We start from the raw sequence: 22,520 nt of genomic DNA on the forward strand, positions 1-22,520 counted from the left end.
AACATTTCTGAAGAAGACAACTTCTTGGGCAACAAACCGAAGAGTGCCAAGCCAATAATGAGTGATCAACGAGTGTGCATTTAGTCGATGATGAAGAAGAATAAACATTCTTTAACATTTGTAAATCGTAAATAATTTCTTTATTATTATAATTTGCTTGATTTTACAGGCTATGTTTTCATTTCTTTCTATTAATCAATCATTGTTTAAACATAAACTAATTAGCTAACAAATTTCACTGTTGAGAACCAAACCCCTGTTTTTAACCTTATGTCTATGGGAAATAAATTCCCGTTTTACGAGTGCGTGCTGGGAACGAATTAACTCGTAAAGTTGAGAACTACCTGTATATAGTAAAAAATAAATAAGAAAAAATAGTAGAAAAGCTAACATCAGTGGCAGCAGCAAAGCACAGTCCACTACATGTTGCTTATAAAAAGGTGCCTCCGTAGCCAGGTGGGCAGGAGCAGCAGTGCGTAGCACACGCTTCTTGATTAGATCAGTTCGAACCTAAAATAAATTATTTTAGTAACGTTGCTTCAACACTACCCTTTTGTTCTTTATTCCCCCCCCCCCCTTTTTGTTATTTTATTTGGTTAAGTTCATTTTTACTCTGCGTTTGCCATGCTATTGGCAAATATCCTATTTTAGCTTATATATATATATATATATATATATATTTGTATTAATATTAAATTAAGTATGCATAAATGGATGTGAAAGTTACACAATGTGCCAGTAACTAAGGGTGAGTGAGGAAAGTAGAAAAAGAAGAGTAGTAGATTTGTGAAAGGTGAAAGAATGTTAATATCCTAGAGGTTATGATGAATTAAGTAAATTATATGCTGAATTGCCAAGCCAGTTTAAAGTGGGGGAACTGTAAAGTAAAATTAGTACAACAAAATACTAATAAAATGAAAATTATGGTATATCTGTCATATCAGATGTGGGGGAAGAACATTTTAAGTAAATGGTCTAATATGGGTAATGCAAAATGCTTGATCTGATGTCAGCTGAAATAAATATTGATACATGATCAGGTATTTCATCAGGGGACTACACCTGACCATGTATCAGGAACTGTGTTTCTATACTTGTCCATAGTAGTAGAAGAAAAGTGAAAGGCCAAAAAACCAATGAAAATGAAATGAGCACTTTCTAATACAATATGGACAAGGTAGTCCCAACGCAGTTTAATTCATTTAGGTAAAAATAAGTATTGAGTTGTGATAAAAATGGTTAATATCAATATGTTTAATATAAATATGTATAATTTAGTGTAGGATATAATTTTTTATAGAGAGGAAATCAATGTATTTTAAAAATAGATTTGGAACAAGCAATTGGTATAAGGGTAAGGTATTAAATTGAGGATGGGGAAGGGAAAAAGGAGTATTTTAAATAAATAAAGACGAAAAATGACAATAGAAGTAGGATAGTAGGAATGTTCATTTCACCCTCTTATTCTGGCATTTCTGCATCAGATCAAGCATTTTTGCATTACCCATATTAGACCATTTACTTAAAATGTTCTTCCCCCACATCTGATATGACAGATATACCATCATTTTCATTTTATTAGTATTTTGTTGTACTAATTTTACTTTACAGTTCCCCCACTTTAAATTGTCTTGGCAATTCAGCCCATAATTTACTTAAGTCATCATAACCTCTAGGATATTAACATTCTTTCACCTTTCACAAATCTACTACTCTTCTTTTTCTGCTTTCCTCACCCTTATAGTTACTGGCACCTTATGTATCCTTTAATGCTGCTTTGCGCTTTTAGGTGCATCTGTCATTCCTGATTTATTTATTTATTACCTTTAAGGGGTTTACATTGAATATCCATTTATAAATATATAAAAATTTCACAAAGGAAAAATTTACTAGTTCTTATGGTAATCCAAGTAATTGATGAATAGAAAGTAAAGTAGTACATTACACAGCAATTGATGAATAGAAAGTAAAGTAGTACATTGCACAGCAATAAATAAAGGAAGGGGAATAAATCGAAATAAAGGGTGTTATATAAGGAATATGCTCCTAATATAATTTAGAAGAAATGCCAATTAATAACAATACCAAATAATTAAATTTGAAAAAATGCCTTTTAAATCAAAGTTAGCAGTGCCTTCCAGACGGCACAAAATCCAAATTATGTGAAATATCACCACAGATGAATACCAACCACAACAATTTGACTAACAGGGTGAAGCAAACATAAAATGAAATAGATCTACCATTGTGTCCCCACTTGCCAGAAGAACACAAGGCCAACAATGGAGAGGGAATCAATGCATTTCAAACATTAAACAGATTAGTATGTTGCTGGTTTGACCAAATCAACCTACCAGTGCAACAGATTTGAATAATGGTGGCCTTTTATGCAGTGAAAAATTATATGATAGCCAAAAAGATGCTGAAAAAGAAGTTCTGCAACTTAAAGTGAAGGTGCAATATACCCGAAGCAGCTTTTGTGCCATAAAACCACAAACAATAACTTAAAGGGAACAATGCAGTTGGGGTTGATGAAATCCAGTTATATTAAAAGAAGCAACAAAAGAGGTATTGAAACCTTCAGCTATAATGCTGAGAGCTTTCTTGGATTCAGGACACATCCCTAGAAATTAGAGATGTGTCAATATATTCAAAGAACTAGACCTGTGATATGCTGGAGTCGGTTCACGTGAGCCGATTGTTAAATTTTCAATAATTTTGTGAGCCGGTTGTGATAATGACAATGGCTATAAAGTGTAGAGTGGCATGCACTTCAATCCACAATGGCTGGCTGGCAGCATTTGGGTGATAAGCTTGTATATGGTGACACAGAAAATCCAGCTGGGGATTGTTTATTTTGGCACCCTTTATGCTTCCTTTCCCCCCACCCCTTCCATATGTGGTAGCCTGTGTATGGATTAACTCTGCTAACAATTTTACGGGAATATTATTTCCAACAAACATCTGCTTAATTTTGCCTGGCCCACTTCTGGTGGTAATGACATTCCAATGTCAACATCTGTCAAAGATTTCCTGTTTCTAGAATTGTTGTGAACCTGATAAGGTCAGTACAAATAAATAAATTTTCTGTTTATACTCCAAGACGACCACACGGTCACAGGAGTTCACAAGATACAGAGAATACAAGAAACAGCATCTCGACCACTTGGTTATGGCACCGATGAAGAAGCAGTCCAGGCAGAATTAAGCAGATGTTTGCTGATAATGTGAATTCGTTTATACTTTCAGGGGGTTGTAATTCACACAAAGGGAGAAACAACCATAAATTTCCTACAGATACAAGAGATCTGCAAAAGTCAAAAAAAACATTTTGTGGGAATCAATTGCTATATGGAAATTACAATAAAAAAATTAATATTTTATTATTGTTTGAAATTTTTGTATTCCAAAATGTTGTAAATTAGTAAAACTTAATAAATATATACATGCATATTCTTGGTCTAAATTTTTTTTTTTTTTTTAGCAAGCCAGTTGTCAAAAATTTACTGGCATACCACTGAACCAGACAAACTATTATCGGATGAACCAGTCATATGGATTTTTTTTTTGGGTAGTCTGAAGTGAATAACTTCAGAACTAAGTTAATTAAGGATTTAATACAAGATTATCTGGATAAGAATATAGTTATAAGGGAATCTCAGTATAGTTTTGTTAAAGACAGATCATGTCTTTAACAAAGGCATAACTATTAATTACAGAGGAAATAGATGCCAAGAATAATTTCAACATCATATACTTAGTTTGTTTAATTGAGTGTTGGCTTTACGGCGCAAGATCAACATGGCCATAATGCACCTTCATATACTTAGACTTTAGTAGTCTTCGATACTATTCCGCATTAATGATTGTTGTATAAACTGGAGCAATGTGAACAAGTTATTACTATGGATAAAAGAATGATTAAGTGGCAGGAGACAACAGTAGTTATAAATGCTAAGTGCTTTTGTGGATTAATGTTATGAATAGGATACCACAGGGGCCCCTTACTGTTTTTAATATTTATCATTGATATTGATGTAGGAATTTCAAGTTTGATGTGTAAATTTACTGGTGATACCAAGATGGCTAGGAGGTTAATGACAGTAATCAGGTATGCTACTTCAAGATCTCAATAAACCAGGCAGATGGGCTTAGGTTTAACATTGATAAATGTAAGGTATTACATTTAGTAATCCTAGAATAACATACCATTTGGGTAGCATGGCTCTAATACTTAACCCCCCAATTTCCTTATCAATTACTGTCAGTAGTTGATAAGGGGCAAGGACCCGAGGATGATTGTACAGTCAGTCATGAAGTTCTCTGAGTAGGGCAAACAGATTGCTAGAATATCTTAGGAGTTTGGTCATTGATATATAAGAACTTTTCAAGAAGGGACAAAGAGGTGAATTATCTCATTGCATATAGCAGTTGTTAAGCCACACTATTGGGATTCTATAAATTGCAGCCTCTGGGAACTGGGCATTTGTGTGGTGACATTGATAGGTCTATGAGACTTTAAAAAGATTAAGTAAACTAAATGCTTTTAGTATCTTTACTCTTTCTAAGACAACAAACTCAAGTGGACATACATTTAAATTAAGAAAGGATAGTTGCAGAATAAATGTACAGAAATTTGCATTCAGCCAGAGAGTAATTGATTGTTGGAATAAACTTCCACCTAAATCCTTTCACTCTAATCCTGACGCAAACAAATATGTCATCAAAGCTGTCATTGGTTTTTGTTTGTCAAGATTAGAATGAACAAAATATATTTTTATGGAAGTGAATAATTTCAATCAATGTAAGGAGGTTTGGACAAATTTTACAAAAGAATAGGCAGGTGAAATGAGTTAAAGTTTTTTTTTTTTTTTTTTTTTGTGATGCTCTATAAGCTTATGTCACATTGTCTTACCTTGTCTCTTTTAATACTTATAACAATAATGAAAAATCTCAGTTTTATTAATGGACATACATTTGCTTTTTTATTTCCATTTTTCCAATTGTATATTGGAAAAATCGCAATATGCTTTAGAGGATTTAGAATATTGAGAATGAATGTTGATAGTAAATTTGTAGTATTGTTGAATCGCCTCTTAAAATGAATATTTCCTCAATATTCTTTCATAAAAGTGGTTACTGTATGAGTGAAGTTAATAGATTAAAACCTATTTGAGATATTAGTGTGAAAAACTGTTCATACTTAGATAATATTACATATCATAAAGAGATAGTTTACACATTATATTTGGCTCTCAGTCCACAGTATTTTAAAGAAAAGAATCATCCTGTGTCTCAGTTTTTTTCCAGTATAATTAATTTGAAAGATAGTTTTTTTGGGAAGAATGGCTGCTAGTTCAGATGTTCCCACTGGAGATGCTGTTGTGTTTAACGATTTAACAACTGAATCAAATCTTTTATTTAAATTTTTGGTAAGTTACTGTTTAAAAACAAGATATCAACAGTTTTTGGGTTTATTTGCATTCTTTTTTGGATTAGAAATTCAGATGTAGAAAACTTTTGCTTGCTGAAGGGTTGACACAAATTAAATCCCTCCTATTCTCAAACAGAGGGGAGGAATGTACCTGATAAAGGCCGGACAAAACTGTATATTCTAAAATTTTACATGCCATATTGACCCGGATGATAGTATATAATTTATGCAGATTACTTAATCAGCCAACACTACAATCACCATTTATAATAGGGATACATCATCTACTCTCATCCTTTTTCCCCACTTTCGAACTCTAAATACTCATTATCTTTCTTAATTATATACTCTAGTATTTTAAATCTACATATACCTCACATCTTTCTATCATTGGACCTGGTACATCGTGGCCTAATTTGCCCATATGCCATAAAAATTCAAATCAGGTTAAATTTTCATATCCATATTTATATCTTTATTGCCTCTGAGTGGTATGGATGTGAATATACACTTTATAAAAATAATTTTAGTCAACAGTAAAAAATTAAAATGCAAATGATTTTGTATGTAGGCTCACAAGCTACTTATACAGTAATTATGTTCTTCTTTCAGTTCTCTACTGAAAGATTTCATTTTACTGTCAGTTCAAAAATTGAAAGAAAAAAAAAAGGATCTGATTTTTTTCTCCTTTTCACATCTGACACTGTGACATGGGGGGGGGGGGGGCAGAAATAATCGCAATCCAAAAAACTAATCTCAGCTTTTAGGTGCATGTACACAATTTGTAATGATATCAGTAATTGAGTAGTGTTGTGCTAATTTAAATTGCACAGTTAAAATACAATGCACACCTGATAATTTAGCAAATAATGTTATTTAGAAGAAAACTAATCACAGTTAAATAAAATAAAAACAGTTACTGTATAAGTTAATATATTAATTTTTTGGTACTGTATTACTATATTAAATTATCTACATTCAAAAACCAGAACCATATCTGGCCCGCAAACTTAAAGTTACTGAAGACCTGCCCCCCCCCCCCCCCACTGTGGTAACCCGCTTATTTCCATAGGTACTCAATCCGATGCAAGACTAATGTAGAGCATAAGTTCCTTTTCATCTCAGCTTTTGAAAGCAACAAAATCAGATTGTAAAGAAGTTAGGCTACTCATTTCCTCAAAGCTAGGATTATAAATTATAAGCATGTTTTTGTCATGTATTATTACATTGCAGATTACATTCATACCTAGCATGAAACTAGTTAGCTGTAAGTTTTAATGATGAGCTTATTGAAGCTCATTCCTATAAAGACTAATACCAGGAGAATATATATCCATGTATGCTATATAGAAAACAGTTTGCAATTAGAAGAGAGATGAAAACTATCATATGGAGGTTGGTATATTGATATTGAAACATTGGTAAATTTGAATTATGAATGTCATTAAGTAACTTTCATTTAAAATTGCACTGTTAAAATCAATATTCCTGCTTTATCAGTAACTGAAATATTTATTTTTTTATTAGACTGGCCTGAAAACTTTTGCTTTTTACTTTTTTAAAGGTTGACCTAGAATCTAAATTAGGGAAAACTACAGTTATAACAAAAACTACACCACCTTCACAAGCAGGCGGGTAAGTTTTTTTTTTTTTAAATACCTGAAAATATTAATTCATGTGGAAATATAACTAATAATTGACTAAGATTAAATAATCAAGCCATCACATTATTTGTAAAGAATTTGATAGATTCTGTAAAACTGCATTCCCAACCAGCAACTTTTTAGAGAATATCTAGTAAACAAAAAACCCTTGCCTGTTAGGCTTCCTCCGTGTTTTTCTTTAATAATGTAACAAAAGTTCTTATTGTGATATTGTACTTATCACTCAAGATTATGGTTTTGCCATCCACAAACTACACAGTTCAAAGAAATGTTACTGCAGATATTTTTTTCCCCTCTGAATTAAATTGTAATTAAAATTTTTTACTTTTTTCAGTGGATGTAGATATATTTTGTGTTGCTTGTTACATGTGTCATGTATATTATAGGGCAATTGAAGTAAAGAAAGTAGTCTTTGTATGACTTTAAAATAAAACAAAATCGTTAAAGTAACTGCAAAATCAAAAAGGAGCCAAATAAATAAGCAAGAGTCTGTGCTCACCTAGAGAAGTACATTGGCATGGGATTCCACAGGAATAGCACAGCTGCTGTCTGAAAACACTAGGTGTTACAGTGCTTTAACCATATTTAAGCGTATTTTGTTTAATCTGTCTGTACTGCTTGCATTGGGACAGCATTCATAGCTGCTTCATGGTAATAGTGCTATGACAGAAACACAAGCTTAAGGAATTTTCACAATACCAGACTGTCATTCCCCAAACTTTCATTTCTTTTTGAAGTAGTAGGTATCTGTATTCACTTTTGAGTAGTGTGGTTCCTGGTGTTTTCAGACAGCAATTTGACTACATCCATGGAATTCCATTCCACTGTGCTTCTCTATATAATGAAATCGATTGTTCGCTTGAAAAAATTCGTTATACAGAAATATGACCTTTTCAACAATGAAAAATACTGTAATTCAAGGTTCAGAAATATAGTAAAAGATGGGAAATAAATCAGAAATAAGTGGCAATGAATAAATTTTCAAACATTTTAAAACAATTAATTTATTAATACATACATATTAGAAATTACTACTTACATATGCACACAATATATTAGTACACTTTTAAGAATTATTTCATGAAAGATTTGGTTGTGTTTTGTTGTACACTGGATTTTATTGTACATCGTTCATAAAAATATTCAAATATATTTTCTGGCACATTTTCTTCACACTGAAGGCCTCAACCCAAAGTTTAAAATGCTGCCAACATTTTATGTTCGGAAGGTTTAATATTGCCTTCATTTTCATCCAACTCATCAATATTGTCACTCGTTCTTTCAATACTCCCCAAAATGTTGGAGTCTCTCGGATATTCAGGTGTTATGACATTGTTATCAACTAAAAATCTGTCAAGAACAGTTTCTCCACTGATCAAAAATCTTGCTTGGAGTTATTCCCAATGTAGTTCATCCCTCTCATCGCTGTTAATTGGCATTTTAGCAAAACTTGCTTTTGCAAAACAATTCTTAATCATTGTTTCCATCACATCTTGACCACACTTTTGCCAGTTGTGATATGCACATCCTCAAATCTATAACAGAATCTATAGGTTGGTTGATTTCTATTCTCAGCATAATTTTTTAGGTTAGAAGAGGTATTCGGAGGGAAGAAAACAAGCTTCACACTTCTAAGTTTTCTGTTTTCTTTTGTCATCTTTCTATCAAAATTTAAAATTCACTGTTTAAAAATTTCATTTGTCATCCAAGATTTTTTGTTGTAGTTGTAGTCCAACTCTAACAACTTTACTCCTTTGAAACATCAGGGTTGTTTACTTTTGCCTATTACCAAAAGCTTCAGTTTATCATTACCAGCCATATTTTCACCAACCAAGACTGTAATTCTCTCCTTACTATTTTTGACACCTAAACATTTATCACCTATAAAAGTCAGTGTCTTGTTCGGCAAATACTTAAAAAATAGACCTGTTTCATCAACATTGAATATGCCTTTGGGCTCATAGTCCTCCATAATTTTTTAAAAAATTGTTTCTTTCCAATGGATACAGTCTTTTTCAATTACAACTCCACTTTCACCAGAAATAACTTTTTCATGTAAACCATGGCACTTTTTAAATTTGTCCCAGCAACAAGAACTGGTTTCGTGCTCCAGAAAAGATGCGTAATCCATAACCTTTCCTTTTATTAATGGCGCTGATATCGGCATGTTTTGGTCTTGAATCAACTTCACCTGCTTAAATAGCTTCATCTACATCTTCATACAGGCAGGCATAATTTCGCACACTTACGACTGAATACCATTTCCTCAAACAGTTTGAGAATCGAAACATGGTTGATACCCTATTGGCAGGGATACCAAATTTTAAAGCAATTTTTTTCTTTTTTTTTTTTTTAACTCCCAGATCTACACTATTCAGCACTTCCACTTTTTCCACAACACTCAAGGATTTCCTCTTAGACATCGTAAGAAAAAAAAAGTTCTTGTTTATACTCCGGCACAAACAGCAGGTCAGTGGATTTTACAATAAATCAATCAATACATATGTTAATTATATTTAGCAGTCACAGGCTTGAACCCTGGTCCACTCAAAGAGCGTGTGCTACTGCACTTGTGCTCCTGACCACTCAACTACATAAGGTTATTTGCACAGCAGCTGAAACAAAACTGATTTAGGGATCACTTGTACTTACCATGTAAACAGAGACAGGTTAAATTTAGTGAAAGTGTGGATGACTCGTTTCTGCGAAACAGATGAATTTCTAGGATAAAGGAAAATCAGTCTCCTAATTCTCTAATAGGGTTCTTACAGTAGAAAACAGGTTGACCAGAGCCTTTGTCCATGTTGGGAATATGCTTTAATCTTTATTAAAGCTATAGACACAGAAAGCAGTTGACGAGCACAACTTTTTGGTACAGTAGAGGTGGTTGAATAGGTTTTACGGGCACAGACAAATTGTGGAATGTTTTAGCTCTTAATTCATGCTCTCCAGGATTAATCCTTTAGCTCTTAAAAGCTGAAGGGATTAATTCTTAATCCTAGCTCTTCATTCATGCTTTCTACATCATCAGCTCTATTGCCTGAAGGCCAGAGGTGCGAACAATGTGTATCTGGGTTCTCTCGAAATCAGTTCATTATATAGAAATTTTCTTTGTTATACAAAACTATTTTCAATGTAACGACCAGGGGGAAATAAAAAAGGTTTGCTAAATAGGATTTCTAAATAGGTTTGCTAAATAGGAAAAATAAATTTCGCTATATAGAAGTTCATTAAAGAGAGGTCCGACTGTATGGTTCCTTTTTTGATTTTGCTGTTTCTTTAATCATTTAGTTTTATTCAATTGCTTAGTAGCATGTAGATTAGCACTTTCTCAGGTATATCTTTTTGTTGCAGTTTGCAGCAATTTCTGACGTGGTATGAGAGAGTAGTTTAATTTAGATATCATTGAGTCTGTATGATTTAAAAAAAAAAAATTTTTTTTTCCTGTTTTTAGAATTTTTAATGACAGTTTTTCAATAAAAAGTAACATTTTGTGTGATGAAGGGTTAAAAGTAGAACTGATTTTAAAAAAAAAGGTTGGTATTAATATAATAGATAAATATTAAATTTATCTTTACTACTATTTTTGAACTAGTATCTGTATTCACTTTTGAGTGGTGTGGAGAGGAGTTCCTGGTGTTTTCAGACAGCAGAAGTGCAACAAAATGAAAGGTTAAAAGTAGAATAGATTTTTAAAAAAGTTGGTGTTAATGTAATATCTAAATATTAAATTTAGATCTTTAGTGCTTTCAGATGGTGCTGAGAGCATGCAGTATACACAGAATGTCCACTTTGTTAGGTACACCTGACCTTTTCATGAAATGGAGTACTTCATAATAGCATCATGTGTGCATACCATGCAAATACAAAGCAGATCGTCTGCTGCATATGTATGCAACTCAGTTCCAGAATAGGCAAAATGAAAAATTTAAGAGACTTTGAATGTGATGTGGTAGCCATTGCCAGACATGCTGACTTGAGTATCTTTATAAACTGCAACCTTGCTATGATTTTCACATAAGACCATGTCTCAGGTGTACTGAGACTGGTTCAGTACCAAATAACATCTAGCCAACAAGGCTAGTGCCAAGTAACAGGAAGGTTGTAGCTAGTCAATAGCAGTGCAGTAGAAATTTGGTACCTAAAGAGGCATTTTAGATTGAACAACTCATCCTACCTTGTCATGGGTGATATATCTCAGCTGTTGACTGAAGTAAATTCCATTCCTGTCAGCAAAAAACAAGAAGGTATGGTTACACTGTGCTCAAGAATACCAACACTGGAGGATTGTGGAAACATTGTCTGATGTGACAAATTGTGGTTCTTGCTGTTTTATGATGATGATGGGAATACAGATTGAAATACAGTGGAAACAACATGAGTTTGTGGATTCTGCCTGCCAGGTGACAGCAATGTAGGCGGGTGATATAATAGTGTGGGACTTTTTGTGTTGTACATTGGATCTCTTGATAACAATAGAGCAACATTTGGATGCCACAGGTTATCTCGAAGTTGTTACCAACCAGGCACATTCCTTTGTGGCTGCAGTGTATCCATCTGTGGATGGGTTCTTCCAATAGGATATTGAGTATATGACAAGGCCAAAATTATACAGAACTGGTTCTAGGAACATTAGAGCAAGTTCAGCTTTCTGTGATGGCCTCTTTATTCACCAAATCTTAATCCATTTGAGCATCCATCCCTGTGGCATCCTTTTGACACCTTGTTGATTCCATGCCACAATGAATCCACACTGTCCTGAGGGCTTAAGGGAAACCTACTTCCTATTAGGTAGGTGTACTTAATAAAGTGGCCACTGAATGTACACTGATATACTGAATATTAATAATGGCCAATAATTCAAATCCAGTATACTAAACAATAAGATTCCTTGTATAGGAAAATAATGAAAATCTTATTAAATGAGTGAAATAAGAAACTTCTTTTGATCTAATGAATGTTTTATAGTGCAGCAATAATGTAACTTTCTCTTTCTTGATTTTTGCAAATGCAGTATAGCTGTTGTTGATGTGACTTGGTATGCACTGTCACCTTTTTATTTTTCAAAGTTAGGGAAATAAATTATTATGATTGGAGTGTGGAAGATATGGCTGTAACATTGTAAGTTGATTTGTCTTTCTGTTTCGACTTTTGCAGGTTAGTGGCTAACATTTAATTGGCTGCTTATCTATTGGGCAAAATTTAGTGTAATAAGAGCTGTTATGCACTCAATATCTCCTATATTATTTTAATTATTAGTTAATTAACAGGGATTACCTTGATTTCTTTATAGGCAGGCTTCTTATCCTACTCTTCTAGTCCATCACATTAAATAAATTAATTATAAGAAATTGATAAACTTCATCTTAATGTGTTCCATACTGTCTGCATGAACGGAAATTAATAGTCCGGGATCACCATCGAGGCCCCAACCCAACCCCAAAACCATCAACCCGCAGTGCAACTATCGGCATAGGAAAACATCATGTCAAAATTTCAAATAGTATAAAAAACAATTAACAAATACGTGAAGCCATTTTCTTCCTCCTTAAGTTGGACGAGAAGTTTTCTATCATACGTGTTCACAGGACGGAAAGAAACTAAAATATGCGCCCCTGCATTTGTATTTAAAAGAAAATTAATCCTCATCGCGCATGCATTCATAGGACCAGTCGTCCGATATTTAAAAAGGTCTACGAATGTTGATAGAAATCCCAAATAATATCTAACGCGTATGGCATGTTTACATTAGTGTACAAAGATGCTACATCTAGAGAATATAGTTTGTGGTCATTCTTAATTCTGTGGTCTTTCAATCTCTTAAAAAGAGTGTCTTAAATTTTAATGCTATATTTTAAAATCTCTCTAAACGGTTTTATGGTAGAATAAATGAATGTGGACAAAGACGAGAAGGCTGAGTTCTTGTACGAAACTATTGGGTGAATCAGATTGCCTGGTTTATGTAATTTAATTTGGCCAAAAAGAGTAGGAACATTATAGGTCCGAGCTTTAATTTGTTTAAGTTGTGACATCGTAATATGGTCGTTTTTTTCTATATAGCGTTAAGGTTTTATTATACAGGCATACCTCGGTTAACGTTACCTCTGATAACGAAGCTTCGATATAACGAAGTCCGCAATTTCAAGCCCCATTTAACATAAAAAAAAATATTCCAGTTTAATCACCTGAAATCTAAACAAACTGAAGAAATTACGGAAACCTTTGGGGCTTCTCGTGGTTGGTTCGAGAAATTTAAAAAACGGGCCAGGATTCATAGTGTAAAATTAACAGGAGAAACTGCAAATAAGTTTCCAGAAAAACTAAAGGAAATAACTGAACGTGAAAATTTTCCACCAAATTCGGTGTTCAGTGTTGACGAAAACGGTTTGTTCTGGAAACGGCTACCAACAAAAAGCTTTATTTCTATTGAAGAAAAATCAGCTGCTGGGTTCAAAGCAGCCAAAGACCGTTTAACGTTACTCTTTGGATCAAATGCCTCTGGCGATTATAAATTAAAATTGTTATTAGTTTACCATTCAGAAAATCCGAGGGCGTTAAAAGGTAACATAAAAATGAATTTACCTGTAATATGGAAAGCAAATAGAAAAGCTTGGGTTACCAAGAATTATTTACTGATTGGTTTGTTAACCACTTTTGTCCTGAAGTAAAACGGTATTGTCAAAAAAACAACTTTGAAGAAAAAGCTCTTTTGTTGTTAGACAATGCTCCGGGACATCCTACTGATCTTCACACGTTGGACACATGCATTCCTGTCAAAGTTGTGTTTCTTCCAGCAAACACAACTTCCCTGATTCAGCCACTGGATCAGGGAGTAATAGCATCATTTAAAGCTTATTATCTGCGTCGAACATTAAGCAATTTAACTGAACTAGAGGATAAAGAGGAAATGACAGTTAAAACTTTTTTGGAAAAACTACACCATTAAAAATGCAATTGAAAACATTGATAGTTATTGGAAAGAAGTCACTAAGAAATGCTTACATGGAGTTTAGTGCAAAATATGTCCAGAAGTTGTACTAGAAGAAGAAAATAACATCCAAGAAATTAGAAATGAAGTTATCCAGATGGCTCAATCAATAGGTTTCGAAAATGTCGATGAAGAGGATGTTAGAAATTTATTGAATGCAGAAGATGATGGTTTTTTCAGTGGAAGATTTAGTTTTTCAGTGGAAGAAAAGAAGTTCCTGCCGAAAAAGTGTTAACAACCAAAGATTTAAAAAGGTGCTTAAATGACATTGAAAACGTTTTAAATTTTTTTAGTGAAAATGATCCTGATTTAGGAAGAAGTTTTATTGTTAAGCGATCAGTGTTAAAAGCAATAACTCCGTATAGGCAATTGTTAAATGAAAAAAAAAAAAAAAAAAGCATAAGCAATCAACTTTAGACTCATATTTTAAAATGAAATTTCACTTTGTATGTAAGTTGACTGTTTATTTAATAAAACTTTTCTTTGTTCGAAAAAAAAGCTTTTCATTTTCTTTAAGTGGGAACGTATCCCTATTCTGGCCATAGTATTTTTACCTCTGAAAACGAAGTTTCGCTTAACGAAGTAATTTTGTGGAACGCATCCTATTCGTTATTTGAGGTATGCCTGTATTTATTTACTAAATTGTAAAAAAACTGAAGAATCAACCTCTTGGTATGTTGTTATATCTGATATGATGGTACATGATTTGTTATATCTGATATGATGGTACATGATCAATGTAATCCTTTTTTTTTTTTTTTAAGTATAACTACTGTGTCCCCTTTATCGGCTTTTTGTATGATAATATCTTTATTTTGTCTCAATTTACTTAATACATCCGATTCATTTTTATTCAATCTTAGATTATTCATGACATTAGTGCAGTTTATAATTCGATTAGCTTGTTGAATAAAAATATTTCTTTGAGGCAAGTCTCTAAGACAAAACTCAAGATCAACGATTAATTTTAGGTGGTGGTAAACTAAAATTTAAACCTTTTCCTAACAATGTAACTTGATGGGGTGTTAGGGTATACGATGAAAGATTTATTACATTATCTGAATTCACTGAGTTTATATTAACTATTCCAACTGTACCACACTTAAAAACATTGCATCGCAATGGTTTAAGATCTTATGTTGTTCATTTGTTATGTGATTGGCTAGGAAGTGGTGTAGTAGTATTCTGTAAGTTTCGAAGTGATTTGTTCAGTTGTCTGTCTTTCAACTCAGTAGCTAAAGCTTCTTAATTTTAGTTTAATCGACTCTTTTAGGATAGTCCAGTCTTCAATTCTCACATGTTTTTTAATAATATTTCGATAGCATTGGATTTGTTTAAAGCATTTCTTTTTGGTTATAAAACGCGCTTTGAGTGCTAATTTTATAATTCTCTGTGATGTGGATTGAATTAAATGATAGATACCGGGAAATTTTTGATTCAGTCTAACCCTTGCAAATTTTGAGGTAATGTTTTCAGTGAGGCATTGTTTTAAGAATAAAATATGATACTTTTGGGCCGAGTATTTGAGTGTAACTCTAGTATACTCAAGTTTTAAATTGACAAGCCAATCACCCATAATGTTCGTATGATAAAAAGTTTGTAATTAAAACGAATATATGTTTAAATGAATGTATGATTAACGAATGTATACTTAAACAAATATATATTTAAACAAATGAATAACTAAACACAAATGTATAAAAAATGAATGTATACCTAAAAACCTTTCAGATAAAAAACTGTGTATTAGAGCACAACGTGTATTCAAACCAAATGTGCATAACAGTTCTTATTACACTAAATCACTTTCCTGATATATTTGACTTCACTTTATGCGTTCTCCACTTCAAAACTTTAATAATACATTTGCGATTCTATTTCGCGCATTTGTTTATTAGGACATAAAAAATAAATCTCGGTTTTTTGGTCTCGCATATCCAATTATCCATACACTTGTTCAGTGAGTCCATTCGTCTTATATGCACATTCAGTTTGAGTACACATTTTAAATACAGATGCAGCGGCCCATTTTTTAGTTTCTTTCCGTCCTGTGAACACGTATGATCGAAAAGTTCTCGTCCAACTTAAGGAGGAAGAAAATGGCTTCACATATTTGTTAATTGTTTTTTATACTATTTGAAATTTTGACATGATGTTTTCCTATGCCGATAGTTGTGTTGTGGGTGATGGTTTTGGGGTCAGGTTGGGGCCTTAATGATGATTCTGGACTATTAATTTGCGTTCATGCTGACAGTATGGAACACATTAAGATGAATTTTATCAATTTTTTATAATTTATTTATTTCACATGATGGACTAGGAGAGTAGGATAAGAAGCGTGCCTATAAAGAAATCAAGGTAACCCCTGTATAATTAACTAATAATTGGGCAAAATGCATGACATGGAATTTCAATCAGCATTTATTTGTGATTGTGAACGTGGTTGTTTCAGAGTGAACTTTGCATCTGGAAAAGCGTAGTACTTCTGAAAATTTTCATCATACACAGTGTGGCTATTAAATAACAAGACTGCGAATGTGGCCTGGGAAACACAATCTGGGAAACAAAGGCACAGTATTTGACCTTGAACCGTTCCCTACTTGTCTGAGAAGTTATATTCCAACATACTCATTCTCTTTGCCGTGAGAAAGGTTTTCATTATCTTGTGTTTTTGTTTGCCGGAAAAATGACAGACAAACAAAACAAACGACAAAACTAAAGAAAACACCAGCTGAAAGTTATGAGTTGTTATGTCAAGTTTATGGGGGAAATACTATGTCAAGAGCTCACATGGTTGATTGACATAAAGGAATTTTAGAAGGAAGAGAGAATGTGGAAGACTATGAACGACCAGGTAAGGACATTGATTGGAAGCGATCATTATTTAAGCATTAGAATAGTTGTATCAGAACTCAGTATGGATAGAGAAAACTAGTAGACAAATTTTTACCGAAATTTTAGGCATGAGAAAAGTGTGTGCCATGATAGCACCAAAAATTTTGAATGAAGATCAAAGAATGAGAAGACCCAAAGTTTGTGAAGATGTTTTGAAAAAAAATTGAATTTATCAACGATATTGATGAAGGTATGGCAGGCTCAATGAAGCCGACCAGGCTAGCCAGGTGAGTAAAGTGCCTACCTGGCAACCCAAAGGTCGCGGGTTCGTATCCCGCCTCGTGCTTGGATCAGAGAAAAATGCAAAAACTTTGGGAGGTGCTTTTATGGCTGCAGAAGCCGATGCGCCAACAACTAACAAAAAAAAAAAAAAAAAAGCAGGCTCAATGTCGAAGTTTGCAGATGATACAAGGGTTGGCAGGGTTGTTAATGACAATGATGGCAGCATGCTACTGCAACAGGATCTAGAGTTTTTAAATTCTATACAGTGGTACCAACTGATGATGTTACCAACTGTGAATTCTAACTGGGAAGCATTCAAGGAGGTAATCTTGAAAGCTACTAGGCTTTTTGACCCAACTAAGAAATACTGTTCAAGGTTTAATCCTAAATAGATGTCAGATGAACTAATAGAACTTGTGGCAGAGAAGAAAAATGCATGGGATGCATGTAAATTATCAGGCAACATAGAAGCCTATGGCAGATATAAGCAGGACTGTAATAGTCACAAAGGAGATTAGACAGGCAAAGGCAGATTACAAGAAATCTTTGTCAAAGGATGCAAAGAAAAACAGCAAAGAGTTCTTTACTTATGTAAACTGTAGAAGGAAAGGGATGAATCAGATTGATCCACTTAACATAGATGATTTGACTATTGATGACCATGCTCAGGTAGCTGATAACCTGAATGAGTATTTTGCATCTACATTCACACATGAGGAGTTATTCAGGGAAGGGAATGCAAGAAGTTTGTCAAACTCTGCCAGGAAACTAAATGGTTTTGTCATAACTGAGAGCAAAGTGGAGGTGAAATTTTTGAAGTTAAACATAAGAAAGACACCTGGGGTGGATGAGCTCTAGCCAGTTATATTAAAGTAAGCAAGCAAACCCTTAGCTGTAATTATGAGAGCTGCCTTAGACTCAGGGGTGGTTCCCATGGAAATGTACAAAGGTGGCCCCAATTCACAAAAGGGGATCAAAGGGTGACACAAGTAATTATAGACCTGTTAGTTTAACTTCTGTTCTGAGGAAATTAATGGGGGCACTGTTTAAAGAAGCACTGAGAATCATCTAGTCAAGGTGCAGTTATAGTTCAGACACAGTATGAGTTTATTAGGGGGAATTCTTGTCTGACCAATTGGATACTACAATGAGGTCACAAAGGAACTGGATGCAAAAAATAATTTTGATATCATATACTTGGATTTCAGGAAAACTTTTGATACTATTGCATATGGAAGACTATTATTTTTTTTGGGTTTTTTTTTTTTTTTTTTTCAGGAGCATTAGCAACTAAGGCCATATTGCTCCGATGATATGCGGTGGTCATTCCCTGACCTTTCCGCATCCTCTGTATTTGGTGGCTCGAACCCCAGTCTAATCAAGAAGCATGTGCTACGCACTGCTGCTCCTGCCCACCTGGCTACTGAGGCGCCTTATGGAAATCTACTGTACAAACTGGAGCAATGCGGCATTAAGGGCAAGTTGCTACAGTGGATAAAAGGATAATTAGTGGGAGAAGACAGAGAGTGGTAATCATTGGACACTGCTCTTCGTGGACTAATGTTATTAGTGTTGGGCCCATTGTTGTTTTAGGTATTTATCAATGATATTGGTGAATGTATAATAGGCTTAATGCCCAATTTTGCAGACGATAGAGGTTGGCAGGATTGTTAATGACACTAATGACAGTATGCTATTGCAACAGGATCTTGAAAATTTGGAGATGGGCTTAGAGGTGGCAACTGAAGTTTAACATTGAGAAATGTAAAGTAGTGCATATGGGTAGCACTAACCCCAGAGTAATGTATCAACTGTGTGGTACTACATTCTCTACCACACTCACGGTGGTAGAGAATGAAAAAGACCCCGGGGGTAATTGTTCATTCAGATATGAAGTTTTCTGTGCAGTTGAAGCCAGTCTGCAAGAGTAGCTCATGGTGTCTTGTCAATGATATACAGGAATTTTTGTAGCAGTTACAAGGAGGTGATTATCCTTCTTGTATAAGGCAGTGGGCAGGCCAAACCTTGAGTACTATATACATTAGCATTAGTAGAGGCATACGATGCAAGAAAGCAAGCTTATGCAGCATCAGCCAAAAAAAAAAACTCATTTCACCCCTCCATTCGTTCAAAATGCCTATCCAGCTCAGCCTTAAATTTATTTAGGCTATTAGCTTTCACAACAAAAGATGGAAGCCTGTTTCACCAATCACCTACCCACTGGCTAAAGGCAAATTTCTGCACATCTATTCTGCAACTGTCTATCCTCGATTTGAAACTGTGCCCCCTCAGGTTCTAAGTCTGAGCAGGGGAAGAATCCCATCAGCATTCAGCTTGCTCAACCCATTCAAGGTCTTATACACCTCATTCAGATCATCTTGCAGGTGCCTACTCTCCAGGCACTACAGTTTGCAGAACTTAAGCCTTTCTTGGTAAGAGCACCCATTTGTTCCCCTTACCAATCTTCTTACCGTCTTTGTACTCGTTCTAGCAACTCTACATCCTTCTTAAAATTAGGCCTCCAGACCTGTACACAGTACTCTAGGTGTGCCCTGACCATTGCCTTGTACAACAGGATAATCACCTCCCTATCCCTGCTAACAAAATTCCTATATATCAGTGACTTGACTCCATGACCTGCCCTGGCAGCCCGTCTGCACTGCTCATCAAACTTCATGTTTGACTGAACAATAACCCCCGGGTCTTTTTCCACTTCCCTGAGTGTAATACAACACAGTGTCAACAGACTCAACATTGCATGTCCAACAAAATCAACTGGATGCACTTCCTTAGATGTTATGTGGCCGACCGGGCTATCTGGGTGGGTAAAGTGCCTGCATGGCAACCCAAAGGTCGCGGGTTCGATTCCCGCCTCGGGCTTGGATCAAAGTACTGCAAAAACCTTGGGAGGTGCATTATGGCCACAGAAGCCTATGCGCCAACAACTACCAAAAAAAAAAAAAAAAAAAAGATGTTATGTGTTTCTTAACTAACAGCATAACCCCTCCTCCCTTCCTGTACACATTGTACTCCCCCAAATTCCAATTCTGCACTGCTTATATTTGTGTGACACCATCTCTGATATCCCAACAATATCTGCCTTTTGATGTTTTGACTAGCACTTCAAGCTCATCAAGTTTATTAACTATACTCCTAGCGTTGGTGTACATGCAAGTATACATGCACCTGTTCCTACTCTTGGTTACCCTAACACAGCCCATGTATTTACTTATTCCACTGTGACTCCCAGCAGTCCTGGAAATCTCCATTACCTTGCTTTCCAGGTTGCTGCTCATTCTAATAGAAGCAGAGCAATTGCCTCTGCCTGCGGCCACTGTTAACCTTTTAGTCTGTGTACCCCCCTGCCAAGCTAACAGCTTTCCAACCCACCTAACACTGCCTCAATAGCATCAGCAAATATTCTTGCTCCCTTTCTATTTAAGTGTACCCCATTCCTGTAGAAGCAGTCTCTCCTGTCAACAAGCACAGACCAGGCTGAAAAAAATTCTACCCCTTGAGCCTTGCACAATCTCTTCAGGGCCGAATTGATCAACAATGCTCTCATCATATACTCCCTCCTATTGTGTCTGGGCAGAATTGTAGACACTTTCACGTTCAACCCTAACTCGCGACTTTTTCAACATTGACCTGTAAACATGTCTGGAGGCCTCATTTTAGGAAAGATGTAGAGCTGCTTGAATGGATACAGAGCAGGGAAATGAGATTGCCAAATGGAACAAAAGGTTGCTCTTACAAAGAAAGACTTAAGTTGTGCAAATTGCAGTGTCTGGAAACTAGGTACCTGTGAGGTGATCTGATTGAGGTGTATAAGGCCTTGAATGGTTTGAACAGGCTCAATGCTGATGGAATTCTTCCCTCAGGTGACTAATCTTGCCCAGATAGGTCGCCTGAGGAGACGTAAATTCAAATTGAGGAAAGACAATTGTCGAATAGATGTGCGGAAATTTGCCTTTAGTGAGTGGGTGGTTGATTGCTGGAAGAAACTTCCATCTGTCATTGTAGAAGTTGACAGCTTAAATGAATTCAAGGCAGAACCAGGCAAGCATTTGGAGTTAATGGATGAGTGAAATGGGAAGGTTTTTTGTTTTTGGCTTATGCTATATAAGCTTGCTTCCTTGCATCATATGCCTCTACTAATCCTAATGCTAATTGCTGTCATGTACTTAAATACTGAAGCTGCCTTTGATGCTATCAATGTGTTGACATTCCTCTGCTTACTAGAATTCCACTATCTAATCTAGGGTGATATCTTCCAATTCATAACATCGCTCATCTATAGTATGGGTTGATTCAAGTGGTCACTCACACAGAATGTGATCTCTACTGGTAGTTCTTTCCGGCTTAATTTTCAGCCATCATCACAACTCTTGTTCGTGACATCCAGAAAATCATTTTGTTCACAGACAGTATAAAAATTGATAGTATGGACTATCAATTAACTCCCCAGAAAATAAGCTTGGGGGATTAATTGATAGTATGGACTGTCAATTAACTCCCCAGAAAATAAAACTGATGGTTTCTTCCCCTCAAACCAACTCAGTAATAATAGCTTCAATTTTTCGATGGAACTGTATTATTAGTCATTCCAGCCCATTTAGACTTGGAAATGGTATTTGATGCAAAACTTGGTTTCATGCTCATATGGATGAACTTACGTCCAGAGCTGCCTGTCTTTGATGGCTACCTAAAGAACACTTAATCTGTGTCAAGCATTCTCAAATAATTAGAAAATAGATTAGAACAATAGTCTGGCCTTCATTCCTCTATGGTACAGAATTGTAGCTCCTTAAATGGGTCAAATGGAAACTTGCCTCCCACCAGAACAGAACAAGAATTTGAGCTACCTCGTTAGGGATTCAGCACCTGCCTAATATTATTGAAAGTCAGTGGCTGGTAGCTACAGTTAAAATGGTCACAAACCATTTTTCACCACCATCCATATGGGATGTTATTGGCGAATACCGACTAGAACCCTCACAACTCTAGTACTCTGCACAAAGCATCGGAGACCTCATCTATTGGGCCACTTCCTTCTAAATCAAATGCTAACCCAAGTTAGCATTTGATTTAGAACTCAAGCTAACCTATCCTAACATTGATGCCAACTTGAATAAGTTTGTCGACAATAAAACCAACAAGAAAGAAGCCTTAGCAGCTTGCTTACATCATGGAACTCAATAAGAGCAATGGTGAGCTCCCCTCTTTACCACCAGCCAGTCTCTCCTGTGTGGTAGTCAGTGCTTTTTTTGTGACGGTACGCAACGGTACAGCGTACCAGCACCTTTATTAACAGTGA

General features: G+C 35.0%; 1 protein-coding gene across 1 annotated transcript in view; it reads left to right on the forward strand.

The window, feature by feature from the left end:
- Positions 1-22,520, forward strand: part of LOC150090758 (zinc finger matrin-type protein 2) — a 67,630-nt gene that overhangs the window by 14,643 nt on the left and 30,467 nt on the right. Inside the window, exon 3 of the mRNA XM_090379946.1 lies at positions 6,999-7,069. Within this exon, the coding sequence (XP_090236072.1) occupies positions 6,999-7,069 (71 nt within the window). The remainder of the gene's footprint in view (positions 1-6,998; positions 7,070-22,520) is intronic.

This window comes from Mastigoproctus giganteus, chromosome 1 (genome assembly GCF_048544385.1).
Source record: "Mastigoproctus giganteus isolate SK-2022 chromosome 1, ASM4854438v1, whole genome shotgun sequence".
In the NCBI taxonomy this organism is placed as follows: Eukaryota; Metazoa; Arthropoda; class Arachnida; order Uropygi; family Thelyphonidae; genus Mastigoproctus; species Mastigoproctus giganteus.